This window comes from Felis catus, chromosome A3, assembly GCF_018350175.1.
Source record: "Felis catus isolate Fca126 chromosome A3, F.catus_Fca126_mat1.0, whole genome shotgun sequence".
Lineage (NCBI taxonomy): Eukaryota > Metazoa > Chordata > Mammalia > Carnivora > Felidae > Felis > Felis catus.
This window is the reverse complement of record NC_058370.1, coordinates 62429895-62453920: the sequence shown is the minus strand read 5'-3', so window position 1 is coordinate 62453920 and position 24026 is coordinate 62429895. Positions and strand designations below refer to the sequence as shown.

General features: G+C 47.1%; 2 protein-coding genes across 3 annotated transcripts; both read right to left on the bottom strand.

The window, feature by feature from the left end:
• Nucleotides 1-1439: 1439 nt before the first annotated feature.
• On the bottom strand, nt 1440-7322 carry ANKRD23 (ankyrin repeat domain 23). The gene is made up of 9 exons (XM_003983947.4): nt 7181-7322; nt 5704-5850; nt 5405-5530; nt 4254-4379; nt 3887-3985; nt 3704-3802; nt 3450-3548; nt 3209-3307; nt 1440-3118 (listed from the first exon to the last, which is right to left on the bottom strand). The coding sequence occupies exons 1-9, from the start codon at nt 7205-7207 to the stop codon at nt 3023-3025; spliced, it is 918 nt and encodes a 305-aa protein (XP_003983996.1). The 5' UTR covers nt 7208-7322; the 3' UTR covers nt 1440-3022.
• On the bottom strand, nt 5432-23234 carry ANKRD39 (ankyrin repeat domain 39). Of its 2 annotated transcripts, XR_006595502.1 has the most exons (6): nt 23077-23234; nt 18282-18385; nt 17664-17867; nt 9727-9908; nt 5664-5850; nt 5432-5530 (listed from the first exon to the last, which is right to left on the bottom strand). XR_006595502.1 is itself a non-coding variant. In XM_045054110.1 (4 exons), exons 1-4 carry the CDS (start codon nt 23174-23176, stop codon nt 9765-9767), a joined length of 552 nt encoding a protein of 183 aa, XP_044910045.1. In that variant the 5' UTR covers nt 23177-23234; the 3' UTR covers nt 9509-9764. The 2 variants fall into 2 exon arrangements, 1 of the variants encoding a protein (XP_044910045.1); XM_045054110.1 differs by lacking the exons at nt 5432-5530; nt 5664-5850 and having other exon boundaries at nt 9509-9908.
• Between the last annotated feature and the right edge of the window lie 792 nt (nt 23235-24026).

The following is a 24026-nucleotide window of genomic DNA, read 5'->3' as shown; positions in this document are numbered from 1 at the left end:
TCCATTTGAGTTAATTTTTGTGCAAGATTTAGGTTATTTTTGTTTTTAATGTTTGAGAGAGGGAGGCATAGCAAGTGCACGTGGGCAGGGGAGGGGCAGAGAAAGAAGGGAGAGAGAGAATCTGAAGCAGGTTCTGCTGTCAGCACAGAGCCTGCTGTCAGCACAGATCCAGCACAGGGCTGGATCTCATGAACTGTGAGATTATGACCTGAGCTGAAATCAAGAGTTGAATGCTTAACCAACTGAGAGCCACCCAGGTGCCCCAAAGGTTTTTTTGTTTTTTTGTTTTTTTTTTTCCAGCCTATAGATGTCTAGTTGCTCTGGCACCAGTTGTTGAAAAGGCATTCCTCTATTAAATTTTTTTTTGCACCTTTGTCAAAAATCAGTTGGGCATATTTCTATGTCTGCATTGTCTGTTCTGTTCCATTCACTGATCTGTCTCTGTCACTCCATTAATTCCACAGTCATGATTACCATAGCTTTATATTAAGTCTTGAAGTCGGGTAGACCAGTTCCTCCCACTTTATTTTTCAAAGATGTTTTAGCTATGAGTTTCTAAGTAATCTTATCTACAAAAAAATCTTGCTGGGATTTTTGGTAGGAGCTGCATTAAACCTGTACGTCAATTTGGGGAGAATTGACATCTTTACTAGGTCTCATCTTCCAATCCACGAACAAGGTAGGTCTCCATTTATTTTAACTCTCCTTTAATTTTGTTCATCAGTGTGTTGAAGTTTTCAGCATACAAGTCCTTAAATGTTTTGTTAGATTTACACCTAAGTACTACTATTTTCATTTTTAAAAGCAATTTTTAAGTGGAACTGTGTTTTTTTAAGTTTCATGTCCATGTAGTCATTGCTAATATACAGAAATAGGCGTTTGTATGTTTGTTTTAGATCTTGAGATCCTGAACTCCTTTATTCTAGGTGATTTTTTTTGTAGATCCTTAAGGGTTTCCTACATAGAGAGGTGTGTCATCTGCATCATAGTGGTGATACCTGGGTCCTACCCCAGAGAGAATTTAACTTCCTTGGACATCAAGACCTTTTTTTTTTTTTTTTTTTTTTTTTTTTTTTTTGAGAAAAAGTCGGGGAGGGACAGAGGGAGAGGACCTTAAGCAGGACTATGACCTGAGCCGAAATTAAGAGTCAGAAGCTTACCAGGAACCCCTGGACATCAGGACTTTTTAAAACCTTCCCTCGTGATTGTGGTAAGCAGCCAAGTCTGAGAGCCAGTGCTCTTGGAACTTGCCCATCAGTGAGTGAGTGATGCCTTGAGCACACAAGCCAAGTGCCTGGACTCCCCACTCTGCACTTGGGAGCCCATCTTGCTGTCAGGCCAGTATGGTTAACAGGCTTGAGCTTTGCTGCTGAGGAAGACAAGGCCTTGGACCTAATGAACTGGCCCCTCCCAGCCCAGAACAGACAAGTAGGCTGTGATGGATAGTCAACCAGTTTTAATGAACAAAAAGTATTGATGCGTATAAAATGGTGTTTTGTCTGTCAAGTAAGGGTCCCCATTTTCTAGATGGGGGGTCGTCTTCTCCATGGACTTGAATACCTATTTCTCATATGGCTCTGGCACCTGGGCGAACTGTCCTTACAGTTCACCACAGGGCAGGGGCTGTCCGTGAGAAGGGAAGGTGTGTGGCCCCCGGTGGGAGCTCTAGTCGCTTTTTCACATCCTAAGAAGAGCCTTATGCTTGGCCCGAGAAGGCCACCAATGTTAGACTAGAAAGAACTGCAAAATCGATGTCAATCCAGGTACCTTATGTATGTGAGGGAGGCTGACCCTTCATCTTAAAGCTGGGGCCTCAGCTTGTAGTTCTCCATTTAGGGCAAAGTTCCTTAAAATTCATTTTCTGCCAGTTCAGGACCCAGCCCTGCCAGCAGTACGGGTCTGCACCAGTGCGCCATGGAGCGGAAAAGGCAGTGAAAGGAAGGGACCTTCAGGAGAGCTCGTGGGAAGCTGGGTCCTAAATCTGCCACCACTTAGCAGAGGAGGGAAAGCAGCAGGTGTGCTCCTCACTCTCCTCTGCTTCCCCTCCAGGGCTGAGCCACCAGCTCCTCGATGTCCCGCCTCAGCGGTGGGAGAAAGCAGAGCAAGTGCAGCTGCAAGGTCCAGGCTCAAGCTCTAGTGCCAGGGCGATGTTGCCTGAGGCAAAGTAAGTAGGGTTACGGGCCACCACCCCAAAAGCTGGGTGGGCCACAAGCAATCCCCAGCTCCCAGGCACTTCACCCTTACCAGAAGCGCCACCAGCTGGTCAACTAGAGAGCGGCAGGCAGGCTGACCAAAGCCCTGAGGCAGTAGGCACAAAGTTTCCCTAAAATAAACATCAGCTCTAGCTCCTCAGTCTTAGGGCTTCTGAAGCAACCAGGTTGGTACTGGACTTCTGCAGTGGAGCCTCAAACCTATTGAGCTTCCCCTCCAGACTGCCAGACCCACCTCCAGAATCCCTAAGGCCAAAGTTGTCTAGAGCCACTCCACATGCTATCAGGGTTGCTGCTGATAGGAATGGAATTCCCCAGAGAAACCCCTGCCCCAGGGCAGCCATAAGCCATGTACTGAATCCCCGCCCCCCTCTCCCTTGCGGAGGGAGGGACACAGTCTCCCAGACTGAGGATCAGGGGACACCAAGGACACCTAGTACCCAACCCTGGGCAGCTCAAGGTTTAGGACTTATTTTTCGCTCCATCCTGGATTCTCACTCCCTACACTGTTCCTCATCTGGACCCACTTTGTTCCCTGCTTCCCTGTGGTCCTCTGCATCAGCCCTTCCTAGCTGGTGCCCTGGCAGGAAACAAGTCAGCCCTGACTTGGGCCAGGGAGGCCTGCTTTATTCACCTGCTGGCCTCAGTGCTGCTGCTCAGTCCTGTTAGGACTGGCCTGAGGAAGCAGTCCCAGGACAGAGGAATAAGGACTGAGGTGAGACCCACAGAGGGGTGCGGATGACAAGACATAAGGATGGGAGGTAAAGGGGATGGAATGGTGGCTGTGAAGTGACCCTGCAGGTCTGCTGTCACTAGTACCGGGTGCGGGGATGCCCAACATGGGCCTGCAGAGCTTCCCGGATGCCCCGCTGCCAGTCTCGTGCTAGCTGCACCGGGGTCACTGAGGCCTAGGAACAAGGATACTGGATCAGTCCCCTTCTCCTTAAGAGCTCCACCCACACTTCTCAGGCCAGGGCCTCAGCCCTGCTCATACTCACCACATTTTGCACGCCCAGCTTGGCTCCATAGAGCAGCAGTACCTTCATGGCTTTGTAGTGGCCATGCCGCACAGCCTCGTGTAGAGCTGTGTCCCCTTCCTGTTGAGAAAGGGGATGTTATCCTCCCGACCTCCCCATCTTTGGAAGGTTCAAGTTGGCAAGTGCTGTCCTCGAGCTCTGGCTCTCTCAGTCACTGTTCCCGGATGGAGCTGACCCAAATCCAAAAGGCCCAGCACCTTACCTTATCCTGTGCGTCAATGTGGGCTCCACATGCAATGAGATGCTCCAGGCAGTCACAGTGTTTCGTGCGCACGGCCACATGCAAGGGGGTGCTCCAGATCTAAGGGAGTGGATGAGAATCTGTCTGCTCCAAGTGGTGAGGCCTCATCGCAACCCCAAAAGACTGTGCTTTCGCTTCTCCACGAATAGCCTGAGCTCTTGTGCACTCTTGGGTCTTCTCTTTAGCAGACCACCCCACAGCAGTGCACCCCTCACCTTGTCCCGGGCGTTGACCTGGGCTCCCTGGTTAAGCAGCTGTTTGAGGATGTCCAGGTGTCCTCCACGGCAGGCCCAGAACACAGGTGTCCTGTCCAGCTACAAAACAAAAGCATCAATGTACTGACGTGCTGTGTGCAAGGCAGGGTGTCTGCTGTGAGGGTGGGCCTTCCCAATTCTCACCAAGTCGCGAGCATCCACAGTGGCACCTGCCTCCAACAGCTTGTTCACGAGCTGGCTGTGACCCTTCAAACAGGCCCAGTGCAAGGCTGTGCGGTGCAGCTGGGGGTAGAGACAGGAGATGAGGCAGAGGGAGCATGGCCACCCCTTTAAGGCCCTGCCCCGGGTCCTATTCCCAGTATTGGGTTCCTTGAACAGATGTGCCTGCTACCTGATCACACCAAGGGCCCTTCCCTCCTGGCTCAGGAGGCAACTCGTGCCCCATAAAACAGAAAAGGCCTGCAGTTTCATAGGCCAGAACTGAAACACCCTGGAGACAGCACCCCTGCAGCCGCTGACACTGCAGTCTGATTCACCCCACTCTCACTACCTTGTCATGGGCATTAGGGTCCCCTCCATCTGTCAGGTACTTGTCAATCAGGGTCTCCTGGTTCTCAGCAGCTGCCTTCAGGAACATCTCCAGGTCCACAGACTCCAGCTGGGCCTGGGGCTGCAGCTGGATAAGTTGAAGGAGACCAAATCATTTCCCAAAACCACAGGCCTCTGGGGCCCTACCACTCTAGCCAAGCGGGCCCCTAAGAGCTGGCTAAAGACTAGCATTGGCTGGTGGCTTGTACAAATCAAGAGTTTTTTAATCTTTTTTTTCCTTTTACCTTTTACTTATTTTGGGAGAGCACACAAGCAGGAGGGGGCAAAGAGAGAGGGAGAGAGAATCCCAAGCAGGTTCTGCACTGTCAGCATGAAGCCTGATGCGGGGCTTGAACTCATGAACGGTGAGGTTGCGACTGAAGCCAAAACCGGTGGTCGGATGCTTAACTAAGCCACCCAGGTGCCCCCAAATCAGAGATTCTTAAAAACCCACCCCCCAGGAGATTCTGACTGACTAGGCACCTATTATGCCCATTATGGGTTGCCTTGCCCCCCACCCCCTAAGTTTATATGCTAAAATCCCAACCCCAGGACTTTAGCATGTGGCCTTATTTGGAAATAAGCAGCTGGAATTAGCTAAAATGAAGTCACACTGGAATAAAGTGGGCCCTAATCCAATATGAGTGGCGTCCTTAATGAAAGGGGACATGTGGACACAGCATGCACGTGGGGAGAGTGCCATGTGAACTCAGGCAGACACTGGTTGGGGTGATGTACCCGCAAGCCAGGGAACACCAAAGCTAGCCACCAAGCCCCGGGAGCTAGAAGGCTGGTAGGGATAGACTTTCCCCCACAGCCCTCACAAGGAACCAACCCAACCCTGCTGACACTTTGATCTCAGACTTCTAGCCTCCAGAACTGGGAAAATAACCTTCTGTTGTTTAAGCCACCCTGTGTGTGGTCCCCCAGCAAACAAGTAGGGGGCTGTGTGCCCTCCAAAATGGATTTCATTCAGCTTGGCAGGCCCTGGCGGTGAGCTGGTGGCTGGCAGCATCCACTCTTCCCCAAGCCCTCCCAGGGGGACAGGAAGCACTTCCTCACAAACTCTGGCCCCAGGTATGCACTCTCCCCCCACCCTGACTCCTCACTTACCTTAACCGTGGGCTCAGGTGCCCTAGGGGGGACTCTGCGTTTCAGTCGTTTTCTCCGTCTTTGAACCAAGTTTTCCAAGTCAGCCAGAGTCTCCAGATTCAGTCTGGAGTTGTTCAATCTCTCAAGCTGGGGCACAAGACCAGACCACACTAGTAGTCAGCCTTGGTCATGGAAGCCTCGGGGTCAGGCTCCTGGCTGGGCTCACTCTGTCTCCCACCCACCGGAGGGACCCCAGCCGCCTGAGGCCCTCACTGCTGACCCTTGGCGTTGGCACCCGCTGGGCCCCCAGCACTGCTCACTTTCTTCTTCTTCTCTTCTTCGAGTTTCCACTGCTCCCGGGCCACGGCCTCTTGGGCTCCCAGCCTCCAGGCTCTGGGCCCGCCTCCACAATCAGCAACGCCATGTCCACATCCCAACGCTTTCCTTTCAACTCTTTCTCCACATACCTGTAGGAGCAGGATAAGGATAAACACTCAGAAAAATGAAGAGTCCTTAGAAGACAGCAGTGCAGTACAGGGATCCTGGGAAGAGCAGACCTACAGAGATTAGTGTTGTGGACGTCAGGGTGGTCTGACCCTTCGCAGTTTCCTGGTGCTCTGCTGGCATGCTCCCTGCCACCCGTGGATGTTGGCTCTCACCTACTGTAGTGTTGCCTGGGGCCCAGGATAACTGCCGCCTACCCTGTCCTGTCAGCAGGACACAGGGTCAGGGGCGTGACGCCACATCTATTTATACTGCTGGGCTTGTGTCCAGGTATGCTCAGGGTAGGTGACACCTCAGCTTCCCTCCTGGGCCATCGTCCTTACATTCCTACCAGACCACACCATACTGCCACCTAACCCCGAGCTCAGAAGGACAGAGGACATGCCTCGTGGGTAAAATTGTGAACTCCTGGGTTTAAATCTTGGCTCTTGTGAAGTTCTGTTTCTTCATCACTAGAATGGGGGTAACACTAGCAATTAGCTCACGAGGCTGAGGAGGAAACTAAGTACTGGGACTTTGCTGGGGCAGAACCCACCATATCATGATCTGTTCTTATCCCCCGCACCTGCTGGGGGTTCAAGAGCTGGGGAGCACTGAGGAATAAGGATACTGGGGGAGAGGGGAAACGGGATGACAGATGGCAGAGCCTAGGGCTCCCAGCATGCAGAACTAACTAGTAAACGCTGGCAACCTAACTTTCCTCAAGCCCTGCAACCCACTTCCCAGCAGAGGCTGCACTGGGCTGGGCCCGCCAAGGCACTGGCCTGCAGAGGGGCTTACTGGGCAACCTGAGTCCTGAGCCTCCCGTGCCTTGCCTCACCAAAACAGACACCCCTGTCACTGGTGTCACCGCTTCTCTCACTGCCTGGGAACTCGAGAGCACCCTTCCTCTACCCCAAGCAAGGCAGCCAGACCCTCTGGACCATTTCCAGAGTGATGGTTATCCTAGCAGCTGAACTAAACCCACACCCCAGCTACACTCATGTCTTCCAAAGTAACTTACCACTTCCAATTTCTCTTTTACCATCACAGTCCAGAGGAAAACTCACTAAACTTGAGGGCTGTCACATCTGCCATCACTCAGCATCTTCCCATTGCTTCCCTCTCTCGCTACCTCACAGAACTGGGCTGCCACACCAGAAAACCACCGCATGTTTCTGCTCCTAAAACCTGATCCTTAGACCACAGATAGAAGCTGCCTGCCCTCCTCTAGCTGGACCTCCTCGTTCTGCCGAGCTAGCCTGCAGTCTAGACAATCAACTGGCCTCCCTCCCCTCTGCCCCTTGTTCTTACCAACTGCTGGATGCTGATGACATCCATGGTCCCCCCTGCTCTTCACACCCCCAGTGAGAGGAGCTGAGTGGCTCAGCCCTTTTATAGAGAGCTAGCTCCTGGGGGCAGGGCAGGCCAGAGGCTTTTGCCTGGGCCAGATAGCTCAGTGGCTCTGTAACACTGACCAAAATACCAGTGTGGGCGTATAGCCCGCTGAAGGCAGCAGGAACTGCTTTCAGCTGAGTCAGGTGCACTCTCAGACACCCAGTCTCCTGCACCTGCTCAGGAGTGGTCCAACCAATAAACGGATGCAGGGGTGCTTGGGCCACTAGAGAAGAGTTAAGCGTGATCCTCCATGTTGCTGCAGGTCTAGCTTCCTGAGATCCTAAAAAACCCAGCCAGCCTGTCCTAAGCAAAAGGAGGCCAGAATCCTAGAGGATATCTCTGGAAGGACAGCCCTAAGAGGCTGACCTCTGCGTCAGGAATCCTCATGGCATCTACAGGAGGAAATCAGGCTTCAAGCGACCTCCCACTCCCAGTTTCAAGACTGCCCTCCCTACTCTTGCTGGTTTTTTTCCCCAGGTGGCCCTCACTTCTCCCTTATAGTTCCTGTTTCTTCTCCCTCACCACTCTGAGAGTCAGTGTTTTAAATTATACCACCACCAGGGGCCAAGTCCAGGCTGTCATCAGCACCTCATGCCTCTTGAAAAGCCAAGTCCCACACATGCAGGTCCCCTACCCAACGCCCTCCTGGCAGGGAGCATGCCTTTCCACATGGAAGCTGAACTGAGATCCGCTCCAGGTCCAAGTACGGAATGCCAACCATTAATCCAGTCACAAAGCAATCTGTCTCAAGCCACCAAAGTCAAACTTCCTAATTCTCTTTAAGATGCCAAGCATGCCCTTCACCCAGCTGTGCCTTGAATTCTGCTTTGACCTTTGAAAGGAAATCTGATAGGTAGTAAATAAGATTCCAGAATTGGAGCTACATGAGTAGAGATGACCTGAACCAGAGGGAGGGAAGAACTACAGGTCAAGGACAGCCCAAGGCCCCAGAGGGCTGGGAATGGTTCCACCCACAGCTGGCTTCTTGGTAAATACATCCAAGTTTTGAAACTTAGGGAACCTGGAGGTTTTTAAAGAAACTTGGTCCTTATGTACCAGGGGTTTTTGTCTAGGGTGATTTCTTGCCTTTGAGAATGCAGAGGGGGAGTTACCTAGAGTGAGGGTAAGTAAGATAAGACATCAGTTCTGGACTCAATTGTCTGCCACTGACTCAAACTCTCACCAGTAAAACTAGTTTCTTCCACATGAAATTAACTGGTATGAACTCTTACCAAAAAATTACTCCTTATAAAAAACTGGAAGATAAAACTCAAGATGCACTTGATGAACCACTCTTGCCACAGTGGCCCAGGCGACACCATGTGTACCGGTGTTGTATATATCCTGACTCTTTTCCTCTATGTCTTGTGGATGTACAGTCATGTTTTCATAGCCACGTTTTAAGAGACATCACACTGTGATCCCAACTCAGCACGCTTTCCACATTAGCCTACACTGCACTCTGCTAAACTTCCCCCAAATGACACGTGTCCCAGAATTTAATCATTGCCCTAACAGAGAGAATTTAGCTTGTCTCCCTCCCTTCCTTTTTTTTTTTTAAATTACACTACATGCTCCAATGCACAACTCTGTAAACGTCTCTGTAAGTAAACTTCTTTGTATTTATGGATATTTCTCTAGCTACAGAGAAATCAAATTATTGGCCCTACTCACTTAAGTTTTGATAGATATTGTCAAACTGCTGTCTACAGCAGGTGTACCAATTTCCATGAGCAGATACCAACAAAGTGATGGTAAGAAAGAAAAAAACCACAATATTAATATCCAGAATATACAAACTCCTATGAATCAATCAAAGGAAGAAAGTCTTTAAATAGGCAATAGGTATGGACAGAAGTTCAGAGAAAACAGGTGGTCAACTTCACTGATAATCAGCAATGCAAAATAAAGCAAGAACACTTTTAATCTAGCAGATTGTTAAAACTAATGCAAGTTGAGGAAGTGGGTCCTCCAAATACACTGCTTGCAATGTGCCCAGCACACTCTCTAGTGCTCTCCATAGATTCATTCATTGAACCTCCGCAAGGCCCTTAAGGCAGGCCGTATTATAATCATCCTCACCTTACAGATGAGGAAGCCGGGACAGATGGGTGAAGTGACTTTTTCCAAGGGCACTCAGCCAGAAAGTGGCTTTTGTCATCTATTCCGTGGTTTCTTCTAATACCGACATAGTTCTGTTTTTATACTTACGTCTTTACTTGAAATTTATTTTTGAACATGGGATGAGGTAAGGATACAACTTTATTTTTTCCAAGGGATAGATGTTTCCACATGAACTAATTTAGAATATGATCATCTGTCCAGGCGTAAGCACTTACAGCCCCAGGAGATCTACTCCCTCACTTCCACAGTGGCCAGAATGGGGCTCTTCAGGCCTCAGTTTCCCACCCTGCAGCATGGATGCTGACCAAGGCAGGGGCTGGGAGGGCTAGTCTGTGTACCCTTGCATGGCAGCCTAAGACAGCAGAAGGGTGGCAGTTCAGCTGGCCAGCAGGTCCCGTAGGTCACTGTCGCAGGGCAGCAGATCACATGCCAGTCGTGCCTTGCGATCCCGGACAGCTTTCAGGGCTGGGCTGTGTTGCAACAGGAGAGAGCAAATGTCCACGTGACCCTTCTCAGCAGCCTGTGGAGAGACAGACCTGAATCAAGAGCCATACCCTCACTGGGCCCTGCCCTTTTATGATCCACTTCTGGGAATTTCTTGGTCCTAAAAAAGGTCTTGTGAAAAGAGAGACACTGGCTGTTTGAGTAGATTTCCCCTAATTCCTACCAAATCCCAACAACTTGCATAAAGATTGGTGGAATTCTCTAGTGCTATTCTGGCAGTTAGCTTGAGTTTTTCTCTCTTGTGTCCTTTGCTCAGTGGCCATTCTTCTCTCTCCAGGCTTGCACATTAACAACAAATATAGAACCTTAGATCTGAGTGTCTTTTACAAATGTACAAGGGCGCTGGGCACCACAGGTACAACCTATACCAGACACAGCCTCTGCCCTCTGGGACCTTTCAGATGAGCAGAGAAAAATGGGCTCAGGTTCCCAGCTTTCTCCTCTGCCTCTTTTTAACTTAACTCCCCCAGAGGAAAGAGTTAAAGTGACTTCTACAGATTAGTTTATTCAGTGTTCACAATAACCTTCAAAGATAGAACTATCATTATTCCCATTTTACAGATGGCTTATACAAGTGACTTGTCCAAGGTCACAGAGCCAGTGTGGCAGCCTAGGGACTCTAAACCAGGTCCATCTGACCGCCAAGTCTCAACTCTTAACAACTGTGTTATACCACTTGAATTCCCTGCTCCTCCCAACAGACAGACTGATGTACCTAGGGGCTTTTGAGGGGTGTAAAAATTAATAATAGCAGCAAATACGGTCTGTAATTTGAATCCAGATCTTTATTTAGCAGGTCCTCTTGAGAAATACAGACCCAAGGTTCTCAATTTTGTTGCCTCAATTCAGACAGTGGTATGTTGTGTGCAGTTGTGAGATGCATTCCAAAGAATTTTTTCAAAAAAAGGACCAAAGTTTACAAGTAGCTTATTTTTTGAAAAAGAAAAAACAATTCCTATTCCTCACACATGTGCATCCCCTGAATGAGAGAAAAAGGCGGGATACACGCTGAAAAGGCCTCACGCTGTGGGGAACACCAGCCAGCAATATCTGCGGCAGTGTCCTGCCCATACAAACCCTCCATGGGAGTTACAACAAAATGAGCAACACCAGTTTAGACCATTAAGAAATAAGCAATCTGCCTCTCCAACTGGCAAGCATCTTAAAAGAAAATAAAACAACATCCAGTTGTTCACTCAGCACATATTCATTGGGCACCTAGGCCAAGAGCTGGGGCTACAACAGTAAACAAGATCAAGTCTTAGCTATCTCTAGGGACAGAGACAGAATTCAAAGGAATTTCAAGGAGAAAAGTTAGGGAAGTCAAGTGCAGGGTGCTTCTGCACATCAGTTGGATGAGCTGCCCACGTCTAAGGAACAGGAAGGCTCTCTGAGGGTGTAATGTAGAAGCTGAGATCCAGAAGGAAAGACAGAAACAAGCCAGATGAAAACTGGGAGAGGAGAGGCATCCAGAAGGGGATAGCTTGATATGTAAGGCCCTGGAGTGTCACCATAATAGGGTCAAGAAACTGAGCCTGAGGGGCGACTGGGTGGCTCAGTTGGTTAAGCATCTGACTGTTGATTTCAGTTCAGGTCAGGATTTCACACTTTGTGAGATCCAGCCCCATGTCAGGCTCCACACTGAGCATGCAGCCTGCTTAGAATTCTCTCTCTCCTCTCTCTCTGCCCCTCCCGTGCTTGCACGTACTTTCTGTCAAAATAAATAAATAAACATTAAAAAGAGAGAGAGAGAAAAGAAACTGGGCATCAGTGTTAAGAGACAAGGGGATGGGAGCTCAAGACGGGCACCTGGCTAACTCAGTCAGAAGAGCATGCAACTCTTGATCTTGGGGTGGTGAGTTCAAGTCTCATGTTGGGTGTAGAGATTACTTAAATAATTAAACTTAAAAAAAAAAAAGATAAACTGGAGGAAAGGTTGATATTTTCCCTTGAAGTGCATGCAAGTGTAATATATCTGAAAATCATTGGATGATGAAATATTCACATCTGGTTTCCTAAAAATTAAGTTGATCTTTGAGACAGCAACCTCCACACCAATTTTTTTATTGTGGTAAAAACATTTCACATGAGACCTACCTTCTTAATTAACTGATTTGTGATTTTTAAGTAATCTCTATACCCAACATGGGGCTCAATCCCACAACTCCAAGATCATGGGTCACCTGCTCTCCTGCCTGAACCAGCAAGGCACCCCGAGATCTACCTTAAGAAAGTAATTAGTTTTGGAAATTGTTTTTTTCATATTTACTTATTTATCTTGAAAGAGAGCGAGCGAGCAAGCGAGCACCTGCGCAAGTGGGAGAGGGACAGAAAGAGAGGGAGAGAGAGAATCCCAAGCAGGTTCTGCACTCTCAGTGTAGAGCCCCACACGGGGCTCAATCTCACAAACCATGAGACCTAAGCTGAAATCAAGAGTCGGATGCTTAACTAAGCCACCAGGGCACCCTGGTAATTGTTCTTTTTATTGTTAAATGATAGCCCCCCACCTTTTAAGTAGGCCAGGACCAATGTGGGGCTTGAACTCAAAATCCTGAGATCAAGTCACATGCTCTACTGACTGGAACAGCCAGGCACCCCACCCTTCTCAACAAATTTAAAGTGTACCACACAGTACAGCCAACTACAGGCACAGTACAGATCTGTAGAACTTAATCAACTTGCCCAAGTGAAACTATTACCAGTTCAACAGCAACTCCCTCCCTCCCCCCTGCCCCTGGAAACCACCATTCTACTCTCTGCTTCTAGGTTTGACTATTTTATAGATAGGAAAACCTCGTTTTGCTGCACTTTGCTTTACTGAGCTATGCAGGTACTGTGGGTTTTGTTTGTTTTTATAAACTGAAGGTCTATGGCAACCCTGCATCGAGCAGGGTTTTCCCAATAGCACTTGGTCACTTCCTATCTGTTATATTTTCATACTTCCTGAAATTTTCAAACTTTTTCATTATTATTGTGTTTGTTACGCTGATCTGTGATTTTTTTTAATTCACAGAGCATTTTCTTTTATTTTTTAATTTTATTTTATTTTTCTGGAGTTTTATTTATTTAACGTGATCCAAGTTAGTTAGCATACAGTGCAACAATGATTTCAGGAGTAGATTCCTTAATGCCTCTTACCCATTTAGCCCATCCCCCTTCCCACAACCCCTCCAGTAACCCTCTGTTCTCCATATTTAAGAGTCTCTTATGTATTGTCCCCCTCCCTGTTTTTATATTATTTTTGCTTCCCTTCCCTTGTGTTCATCTGTTCTGTGTCTTAAAGTCCTCATATGAGTGAAGTCATATGATTTTTGTCTTTCTCTAATTTCCCTTAGCCTAATACCCTCTAGTTCCATCCATGCTGTTGCAAATGGCAAGAGTTCATTCTTTTTTATTGCCAAGTAATACTCCATTGTATGTATGTATGTATGTATGTATGTATGTATGTAAACACACACATACATATCACATCTTCTTTATCCATTCATCCATCGATGGACATTTGGGCTCTTTCCATACTTTGGCTATTGTTGATAGTGCTGCTATAAACATTTGGGTGCATGTGCTCCTTCGAAACAGCATACCTGTATCCCTTGGATACATACCTAGTAGTGCACTTGCTGGGTCATAGGGTAGTTCTATTTTTAACTTTTTAAGGAAACTCCATACTGTCTTCCAGAGTGGCTGCACCAGTTTGCATTCCCACCAGCAGTGCAAAAGAGATCCTCTCTCTCTGCATCCTCGCCAACATCTGTTGTTGCCTGAGTTGTTAATGTTAGCCATTCTGACAGGTGTGAGCTGGTATCTCGTGGTTTTGGTTTGTATTTCCCTGATGATGAGGGATGTTGAGCATTTTTTCATGTGTCAGTTGGCCATCTGGATGTCTTCTTTGGAGAAGTGTCTATTCATGTCTTTTGCCCATTTCTTCACTGGATTATTTGTGTTTTGGGTATTGATTTGGTAAGTTCTTTATAGATTTTGGATACTAACCCTTTATCTGATATGTTGTTTGCAAATATCTTCTCCCACTCCATCGGGTGCCTTTTAGTTTTGCTGATTGTTTCCTTCCCTGTGCAGAAACTTTTTATTTTGATGAGGTCCCAATAGTTCATTTTTGCTTTTGTTTCCTTTGCCTCTGGAAATGTGTTGAGTAAGAAGTTGCTGCAGCCAAGATCAAAGAGATTTTTGCCTGCTTTCTCCTCAAGGATTATGATGGCTTCCTGTCTTACATTTAGGTCTTTCATCCACTTTGAGTTTATGTTTGTGTATGGTGTAAGAAAGTAGTCCAGGTTCATTCTTCTGCATGTCACTATCCAGTTTTCCCAACACCACTTGCTGAAGAGACTGTCTTTATTCCATTGGATACTCTTTCCTGCTTTGTCAAAGATTAGTTGGCCATACCTTTGTGAGTCCATTTCTGGGTTCTCTATTCTGTTCCATTGATCTGAGTGTCTGTTCTTATGCCAGTACCATACTGTCTGCATGATTACAGCTTTGTAGTATAGCTTGAAGTCTGGAACTGTGATGCCTCCTGCTTTGATTTTCTTTTTCAAGATTGCTTTGGCTATTCAGGGTCTTTTCTAGTTCCATATGATCTGTGATCACTAATCTCTGAGGTTACTACTATAATTATTTTGGGATGCCATGAACCACACCCATATGATACACTGAACTTAATAAATGTGTGTGTTCTGACTGCTACACTGATTGGTTCCCCAGTCTTTCTCTTCCTCATGCTTCCCTATTCTTTGAAACACAACAATATTGAAATTCAGCCAATTAACAACCTTACAATGGCCTCTCAGTGCTCAAGTGAAAGGAAGAGTCAATCAATGTGGCAAACTTCATTGTCGTCCTAGTTTAAGAAACTGCCGTGATCCAGTGCTTCAGCAGCCACTACCCTGACCACCCTGATACCCGGAGCAGGCATTAACATTGAGGTAAGACCCTCTACCAGTACAAAGACTACAACTTGCTGAAAGGTCAGATTATGGTTAGCATTTTTTAGCAATAAAGTATTTTTATTTTTTATTTAAAAAAAAATTTTTTTTAACGTTTATTCATTTTTGAGAGACAGAGAGAGAGCATGAGTGGGGAAGGGGCAGAGAGAGGGAGACACAGAATCCGAAGCAAGCTCCAGGCTCCGAGCTGTCAGCACAGAGCCCAACGGGGGGCTCGAACTCACAAACTGCAAGGTCATGACCTGAGCTGAAGTCGGACGCTCAACTGACTGAGCCACCCAGGTGCCCCAGCAAGTATTTTTAAATTAAGGTACATACATTTTTTTTGACATAATGCTAGCATACACTAAATATACTATAGTATAAACATAACTTTTATATACACTGGGAAACCAAAAAAATTCCTTTGACTTGACTTATTATGGTGGTCTACGTTATGCCTATACCTCATATAAGATGTATCATGAAGTATAAAAAAAACAAAAACAGGGGTGCCTGGGTGGCTCAGTGGTTAAACATCCGACTCCAGCTCAGGTCGTGATCTTGCAGATCGTTGAGTTCAAGCCCCGCATCAGGCCCTGTGCTGATAGCTCAGAGCCTGGACCCTGCTTCAGATTCTGTGTCTCCCTCTCTCTCTGCCCCTCCCTCGCTCTCTCTCAAAAATAAACATTAAAAAAACAACAAAAAAAACCCCTACTACAATTTTTTTTTAATGTATCTACTAGTGTCTGTATCAAAGTGTTACCCCTGCTCCCATCATGTACTGGGCTGTCTGGGTGGCTCAGTCAGTTAAATGTCTGACTTGGGCTCAGGTCATGATATCAAGGTTTGGGAGTTCGAACTCCACATCGGGCTCTGTGCTGACAGCTTAGAGCTGGGAGTCTGTTTCAGATTCTGTGTCTTCCTCCCTTCCTGTCCCTCCCCCACTTGCGCTCTCTCAAAACTCTCTAAATAAATAAACATTTAAAAAATAATTATAACATGTATTATTCAACAGTTAGGTGTAAAAAATAAATAAAAATAAGAACTCTATCTTTGCTGACCTAACATTTCAAGGCTACTGTACTTAAACAAGCACCTTCCTCTCATGCTTCTGGAGTCCAGATTGCTTGCTGTGGACTTGCTGACCCCTAGCTGTCTCTGTTACTGCCTGGGGAGGCAGAGTAGAGTGTGTGGAGGAGGAACACTGGCTGCTAAAAGAAAACCCTCCTAGAGAAAGCTCATCAATGTGTCTTGTCTTCTAATGGCTGAGAACTTGCCACACTACATGCTAGAGGGAACTGAAAGTTGTCTGTGATTGCAGAGCCCCCTTTGAGACATGTCTCTAATATGAAGAGTGAACACAAATTTTTGGTGGACAGCAAAAGCGTCTGCCACAGGTTCTGATGGTAAGTCATGCGGTCAACTACTTAAATTTTTCTGTTTTACAATTTAGGGGCACCTGGGTGGCTCAATCGGTTGAGTGTCCGACTTTGGCTCAGGTCATAATCTCACAGTTTGTGAATTCAAGCCCCGCATCTGTACTTCAGATCTTCTGTCCCCCTCTCTCTGCCCCTCCCCTGCTCACTCTCAAAAATAAACAAACATTTTAAAAATAATAAAATAAAACTTCACATCCAGAATTATGTTTTGTTGGCTACAATTCAAAAATATTCTTTTATAAAAAAATGTTTATTTATTTTGAGAGAGAAAGAGTGCGTGCACTAGAGCAGGGGAGAGGCAGACAGAGAGGGAGACAGAGAATCCCAAAGTGGCTCCACAGAGCCCAACACAGGGCTCAATCTCATGAACTATGAGATCATGACCTGAGCCGAAACCAAGAGTCTTGAGTCCAAGTGCTCAACTGACTGAGCCACCCTGGCGCCCTCCAAAATATTCTTTACTGTGTGTTGGTTGTTTAAATAAATAAATATATAAGGAAGGAAGGGAGGGAGGGAGGAAGGAAGAGAAAAAGAAAGAAAGGAAAAGAGAAGAGAAGAAGAAAAGATAAACTGGAGAAGCAGGCAGGGGCTAACCCCAGACAGCCTTGTAAAGCAGCTTAAGGCCTTGAAGGCCTCTAAGGTGTGGCATGATCAGAATTAATTTAAAAACCATCACTCTGGGAGAAAACCAAGTGGAGCCGAGAGAAGAATAAATGTATACACATATGCCATAAACATGCATAAACCATTTCTCAAATATGCATAAGAAATCAGTAACAGTGATGCCTTGAGGGAGGTGCCCTAGAAGATCGACGAACCAGGCATCAGGGTGGAAGGGAATCATTTTCCTGCTGCACTGTTTTGTACTCTTCAAACTCTTCACCATGTGTAGGTATTTCTGGTCAGAAGGTTAATTAAGCAATCACTCTGGTTATAGTATGGAAAGTGGGCTACAGGGACAGGTAAGAGTAGGTGTAAGCTTCATTCAACTTTTTTTTTTTTTTTTTTAAAGATTTTTAAGTAATCTCTACACGCAATGTAAGGCACAAACTCACAACTCCAAATCAAGAGTCATATGCTCTACTGACTAAGCCAGCCAGGGGCTGCCCCTAAAGTAGGTGTGAGCTTCAGAAAACTAACTTCATGGAAAAGCATTCATGGCATATCACTAGAGGAAAGAAAAAAAAATGATGCCATACATTTAATTCTAGTTTACATGCACAGGAAAAATGCCAGATACGTTAATCCTAAAGTGATGACTGGTAAGCACTGGCATTATAAGTGATTTGCATTTTCCCTTTTCTGCTTTCCCCATGTTTTCTACAGCAAATATGTTATAACTTTTATAATGACAAAAACCAAGTTTTTGAAGGGGGGAAGGGAGCATACCTTATGCAAACTGGTCATGCCATCGTCATCTACCAACCTGGGGTTGGACCCATGAGACAGCAGGAGCCGTGCAATTTCAGTGTGCCCACAGTAGCTTGCCCGGTGCAGAGCAGTGGCGCCCCCATGGGTTTGGGCATCACACTTAGCCCCACTTTCCAGCAGGAACTGGCATACAGCATAGTGCCCGTTGCGGCTGGCATAGTGCTGCAGGGAAAAGAGACCAAGTTCAGACAGCAGAGCCCAGGCAGGCAATGAGGGTGGTGGAGGGGTGAGAGCATGGGCTCGGGAGGAAGAGGACGATCTCCATCAGCTATATGACCTGGGCAAGCTTCTTAATTTCTAGCATCAGTTTCCTCAACAGGCAAATGAGGATAATAATTATTCCTATGTCACAGAACTGTTAGGAAAATGAAATTAAATAATTGATGTAACGCACTTTAACACTAATTAAAAAACAAAACAAAACAAAACAGGTTCACCTGATACTTAAAACAGAAAACCTGCTAGGAGAGAAGAAAGGGCAGGAGTAAAGGCAACATAACCCCTTTCCCCACAGGGAGCACGTATCCCACGTGAAAGCTTCTCCCTCCTCTGACCCTGTGTTCCTCCCCAGCTCACCAGAGCAGTGTAGCCAGCTGAGTCAGGCTGGCTAGGGTCTGTTGCCTTCTGGATTAAATATTTCACTCGACCTAGGTCTCCATTCAGGGCTGCTGACCAGATTCCTGTGGAAAGACAACCAAAGTGCTGGATAATGTTGACTAACAGGAGACTTTTAGCACTTCCTTTACCTCTTGATCTCCATTTTCTCACCTATAAAATGGGGGATTTATTCATTCAACAGATGATATTAACTGAGATCTCCTCTGTGCCAAGGGCTGTCCTAGGAGGTGGTGACGTAGCCGTGGGTGGACAAGATAGACAAAGGGCTGGGGTGCCTGGGTGGCTGTCAGTTAAGCATCTGACTTTGGCTCATGTCGTGATCTCGTGGTTCGTGGGTTCAAGCCCCATGTCAGGCTTTGTGCTGACAACTCAGAGCCTGGAACCTGCTTCGGATTCTGTGTCTCCCTTTCTCTCTGCCCTTCCCCCGCTCTCTCAAAAATAAATAAACGTTAAAAAAAAAAAAAGATAGACAAGGGGCTTTGTCTAATCAGGATAGTAGAATTGAGCAGACACAGAAATCCCTTCTTCAAACCACTTCAAATACACAAATGTTGGATAAGGTAATGTTTAAAATATTTGAATACACAGGCAAATTTAAAAGCAAGAGAAGGCCATTACCAGCTGCCAGAACAAGGTGAAAACCACAGCCAAAGTTGTGAGCAGGTACTGAGTCTGCAGAATCCCAAAAGTCCTTGTAACTAGACATAGATAATTAAAAAAAAAATTTTTAATGTTTATTTTTGAAAGAGAGTGTGAGAAGGTGAGGGGCAGAGAGAGAGAGAGAGAGAGAGCGAGAGAGAGAGAGAATCCGAAGCAGGCTCCAGGCTCTGAGCTGTCAGCACAGAGCCCGACGCAGTCTCGAACCCATGAACCGCAGGATCATGACCTGAGTCGAAGTCAGCACTATAACCAACTGAGCCACCCAGGTGTCCCTGCACATGCATCTTAGAGGCTTTGGCTGGAACAACTGGGCAGGGTCTGCATCAAAGGCTGCAGGCCATGTGTATGGCAGGGAATAGATACAGCAAGGTTCTGTGCACAAAGCTGGGGGGCAGGAAGTACCATGTCATGGATGAACTGGGACTGGAAAATCTCTACTTTCCTGGTCTGAATACCAGCAAGAAGCAAGCTGCCAGGCACAGGCACTTCACTCATTCCGCAAATATTTACTGAATACTTACTATGTATCTGGCACTCTTCTAGGCATTAGGGATCAGCCAAGAATTAAAGATCCCTGATCTCCAGTGCTCCCCTTGCCCTGCAAATTTTAGTCTTATGGAGGTTACATTCTAATTATAGGAGACAAACAGGAAAAAAATAAGTCAGGTGGTACTAAGACCTATGAAGAAAAATAAAGCAGAGAAGGGATATGAGCAGTGGTCACAGATGGCATCTTTGATAAGGTGACATCTGAATATAAACTTAAAGGAAATGAGAAAAGGCACCATTTCAATAGGTGTTAGAAGACAGCACAGGCAGAAGAAACCTAAAAAAAAAATCAAGCAACTTGGAGATGTGGGACCTATATTTATTTATACCCCTTAGGGAGCAGAACCCCCAAGCTAAGAGTACGTCATAATCTGGATCTGTAATAAAAATGGACCCAGACAAGTGAATGTTATAAGGGCTGCACAGAGGCAACTTAAAAAAAAAAAAATGTTTTATACCTCCAGAAGCCAACAAAGGTATGTGGATAATCTCTTACAAAACAGGACATCCCACCGCTCAGCCTATGAGCTCAAAAATGAGAAGCTGTAAAACAAGAAGCAATCCACTGCCATGTGAGACAGTCAGCAAATACAACAAATGGAAAAATGCGTGCTTTAAAAATCAGCCATAACAACACAATCTAAAAGACTTTAAAACAACATTTAGGGGTGCCTGGATGGCTCAGTTGAGCATCCGACTTAAGCTCAGGTCATGATCTCACAGTTCATGCATTTGAGTCCCATGTTGGGCTATGCGCTGACAGCGCAGAGCCTGCTTCAGAGTCTGTCTCCCTCTCTCTGCCCCTGGCTCGCTTGTGCTCACTCTCTCTCTCAAAAATAAACATTAAAATTTTCTTTAAAAAATAAAAAAATAAAACATTTAATGTGTTCACAAAGATGAAGGAATAGAATCCACAAATCAACAGAACGTTAGGGGTAAAAAAAAGAACAAGGAGATCTAAGACAAAAGTCAGGGGCACCTGGCTGGCTCGGCTGGTTGAGCATGTGACTCTTGATCTTGGGGTCATGAGTCTGAGTCCCATGTCGGTTTTAGAGATTACTTAAAAAAAAAAAAAAAAAGTCAGTAAATTAAAAAATAGAATCACTGAAATAAAACAACAACAACAACAACAACAACAACAGATGGTTGGACAGTACTGCAGACCCAATTAGAGAGAGAATGAATGACTTGGAAATCACCCAGAATGCAGAATGGTAAAGACAAAAATATTAAAAAGAGGTAAAGAAACATAGAAGACAGACTGTACCAACATGTGTCTAATAGGAGTTTAAAAAAGAGAGAGAAACTGGACAGAATAGGAGAGGAAATGTCTGAAGAGATATCATCTAAGAATTATTCTGAAGTAGGGGTGCCTGGGTGGGTCAGTTGGTTAAACGTTTTATTTCAGCTCAGGTCATGATTTCACAGTTCATGGGTTCAAGCCTCGCATTGGGCTCTGTGTTGACAGCTGGGAGCCTGGAGCCTGCTTCGGATTCTGTGTCTCCTGCTCTCTCTGCCCCTCCCTCACTCACACTCTGTCTGTCTCTCTCTCTCAAAAATAACTAAGCATAAAAAAAGAGAGAGAGAATTATTCTCAAGTGAAGGCAACCATGAGTTCTCAGATGAAAACCACATTAAATCCGAAGGAGAACTGATCAAAACAAATCTACCATGGTGAAATGACCAAACATCAAGAATAAAGAGAACATTTAAGTTACCAAAAAAGAAAAAATCACCAGTCATTGAAGAGTAACAAGCAGATTATCAGCTAAATTCTTAACAACAGTAGCAGACAAAAGAAGATAAAGGAAAAATATTTTCAAAGGTTTGAGAGATAAAAAAAAATAACTGTCAACGTAGAATTTTATAACAGTCGAGAGAGAGAGAGAGAGAGAGAGAGAGAGAGAGAGAGAGAAATGAATGAATGAATGTTGGAGAAGCATACTCACTGAAAAAACTTTAAAAGATATACTCCAGGAAATGGGAAAATAAACCCAGAAAGTAGATATGAAGAAAAAGAATCCACACAAGAAAACAGACAAGGATCTTTCCCATGTGTGGGAAATAGATAATAAATAAGTAAACAAAGTAATGTCAGGTTGTGAAAACTGCTTTAATGAAAGTAATGTAATATATCAGAGTAACCTGGAGGGTAAGGGGCCCTACTTTGGATAGGGCAAGGTTTCTTTCTCAACAGCAGCACAATTGGCATTTTATACCAGGTAATTCTTCGCTATGAGGAACTGTCCTGTGCACTGTAGGATGTAGACCAACATCCCTGGTCTCTACCTACAAGATGCCATAGCACCCTCCCAGTAACACCTGAAATTGTCTCCAGACATTGCCAAAGACCATTTGGGATCAGAACTGGCCCCAGCTGAGAACTACTAGAATGGGGTGTTCAGGGTGGGTCTTTCTGAGGTGACATTTGACCTGAGACCAGAGAGAAAAGCATTAGCTAGCCCGATGTTGCAGGAAGTTCATTCCAAGGAGCTGGGACAGCAAGTACAATGGCCTTAAGTCAGAAAGAGATCTTGCATGTCTGAGAAACCAAAATTGAGCCCAGTGTAACTGAAGTGCAGTGACTGGGGAAAGAAAAGGATGAGGAATAAAATGAGGGCAGAGAAGTAGAACGGGCAGGGATTAGATCAGTTTGTAGGCCATGGAAGGAATCTGAATTTTATTCTAAGAGCAATGAAATCACCTGATTTAATACCTTCAAAAAGTTACTCTGGCCTCTATGTAGAGAAGAAAACACCATAGGAGGGCAGGAGTGGAAGCAGGAAGGCCCATGAGGGAATTGCTTCAGTAGCCCAGAGAGTGGAAGAAGTGGAAGGAAGTAAGCAGATGCAAGAGTCACTTAATAGTTGGGTCAGAATGCATATAAAGCAGTAGCATCTACCCAACAATTGAGGACAGTGTTATTACTGAATAAGCTGCCTCTGCACAGAGGGATAATACGCAGCTTCCCAAGAAAAGAGGACATTTTTTTTTCAGCGTTACTGTGTTCCTTACTGGCGATACGATCTCCTTACAGTCTGGGGTAAAAGAGTTACTTCTCAGGTCCCAAAGGTAGAGATAACATCACCTGCGCTGAGGGCCGTGTGTGCCATATCTAAAGCCTACAGGATCCGACACACTAGGGCTCACACCTGAGGTCAGAACGTTAGTTCTCTTCGCAGCGCAGCACCCTCTGAAGCTCCGTGCCCTCCAGGTAGCTGCAATACCCCGAGCTGCTGATTCTGCCGCCCGGCCCCCCAGACACCCGAGGGGCCCCGAGTCTCTAGGGGGCGCACCAGCTGAGACGGGCTCCGCCCCACCACTTGGGAAAGTTAACAAAACCAGGGCCTCAGTTTCCCAACCTGCACACGAGACGAAGTTTCTAGTGGCGGAGCCCCTGCCAGGTGCCTGGTAGGATCTCACTGACGCGGGGGCTGGGAGCCCACTGCCCCCCTGGGCTCCCACCCGGCTCGCTGCGGCCCTCGGGGTCCCGCTTCTCGGCCATCTCCTTGTGCCGCGACCCGGAGACAGCGGGGAGCCTCACCCCTGTCGAAGTCCATCTCCTCCAGCGTCTGTTGCACACCGGACGCCACACCCGCATGAGAGCAGCACGGGCTATCGGCGCAGGGCCGCGGCGCCGCCATACCAGCCTTGGCGCCCGCCCCCGGCCCCGCCGGTTGTGCGCACGCGCGGCCGCAGCGGGTGGGCGGGGCGGACGCAGCAGAGGCAGCACCAGCTCTGGGATCCGCCCCTCGGCGGCCGAAGATTTCCTCGGAGGCCGACCCAGCTGGGCTTTAGCTCGGGAATCAATGGAAGCGGCGGGGCGGGGCTTATGGCGCACCACCGCGCTCCGAGGCGGCCGCGCGAGGGCGTCCCAGGCTAAGCGGAGTGCGGAGGCCGCAGCGTAGGATTCCCTCGCCCCTCCCCCCCCCCCCCCCCCCCCCCCCACCTCCGGGCGGATGGCGCCGGAGCCCCCGGCTTCGTAGGTTGCAGGGACGCAGCGGGCGGGTGCGGCCGCTAGTCAGAGCCTGGCCCTCCAGGTTCTGTGTGCCACCGGTTTCTCCAGGGCAGCAGTCGCCGGTCGCGCCCCAAGGTCTCCATTCTGTCTTTCCACACACCCTCAAGGCCCAGTGACCTCGCTTCCTCCTCCTTCCTCACGTGCCTCCTGCCCATTTCTTGGAAGACCCCGTGGGAGAAAGGGGGTCACTTGTCCTGCCACTAGGAGCATGTAAGCCCCGAGGCCAGGGACGGGCCGTTGGGTTGTACCGAACCCCCAATTCCACAGTGGGAACCTAATTTACTGAATCAGTCTTCATATGTCAACATCCTCAGGGCATGGGTTTATTGACCATGCAGGAATCTTAGCGTACCCAGAAGTCTCCAGATTCATAGCCCTTTCCTACAGCTGAGGACACCCGGGGCAGCGGCCCATTTCAGCCACCGCAGGCCCTCCAGACCAGTCACGTGTGGGGAGGACTTTTCAACTGTCTCTAT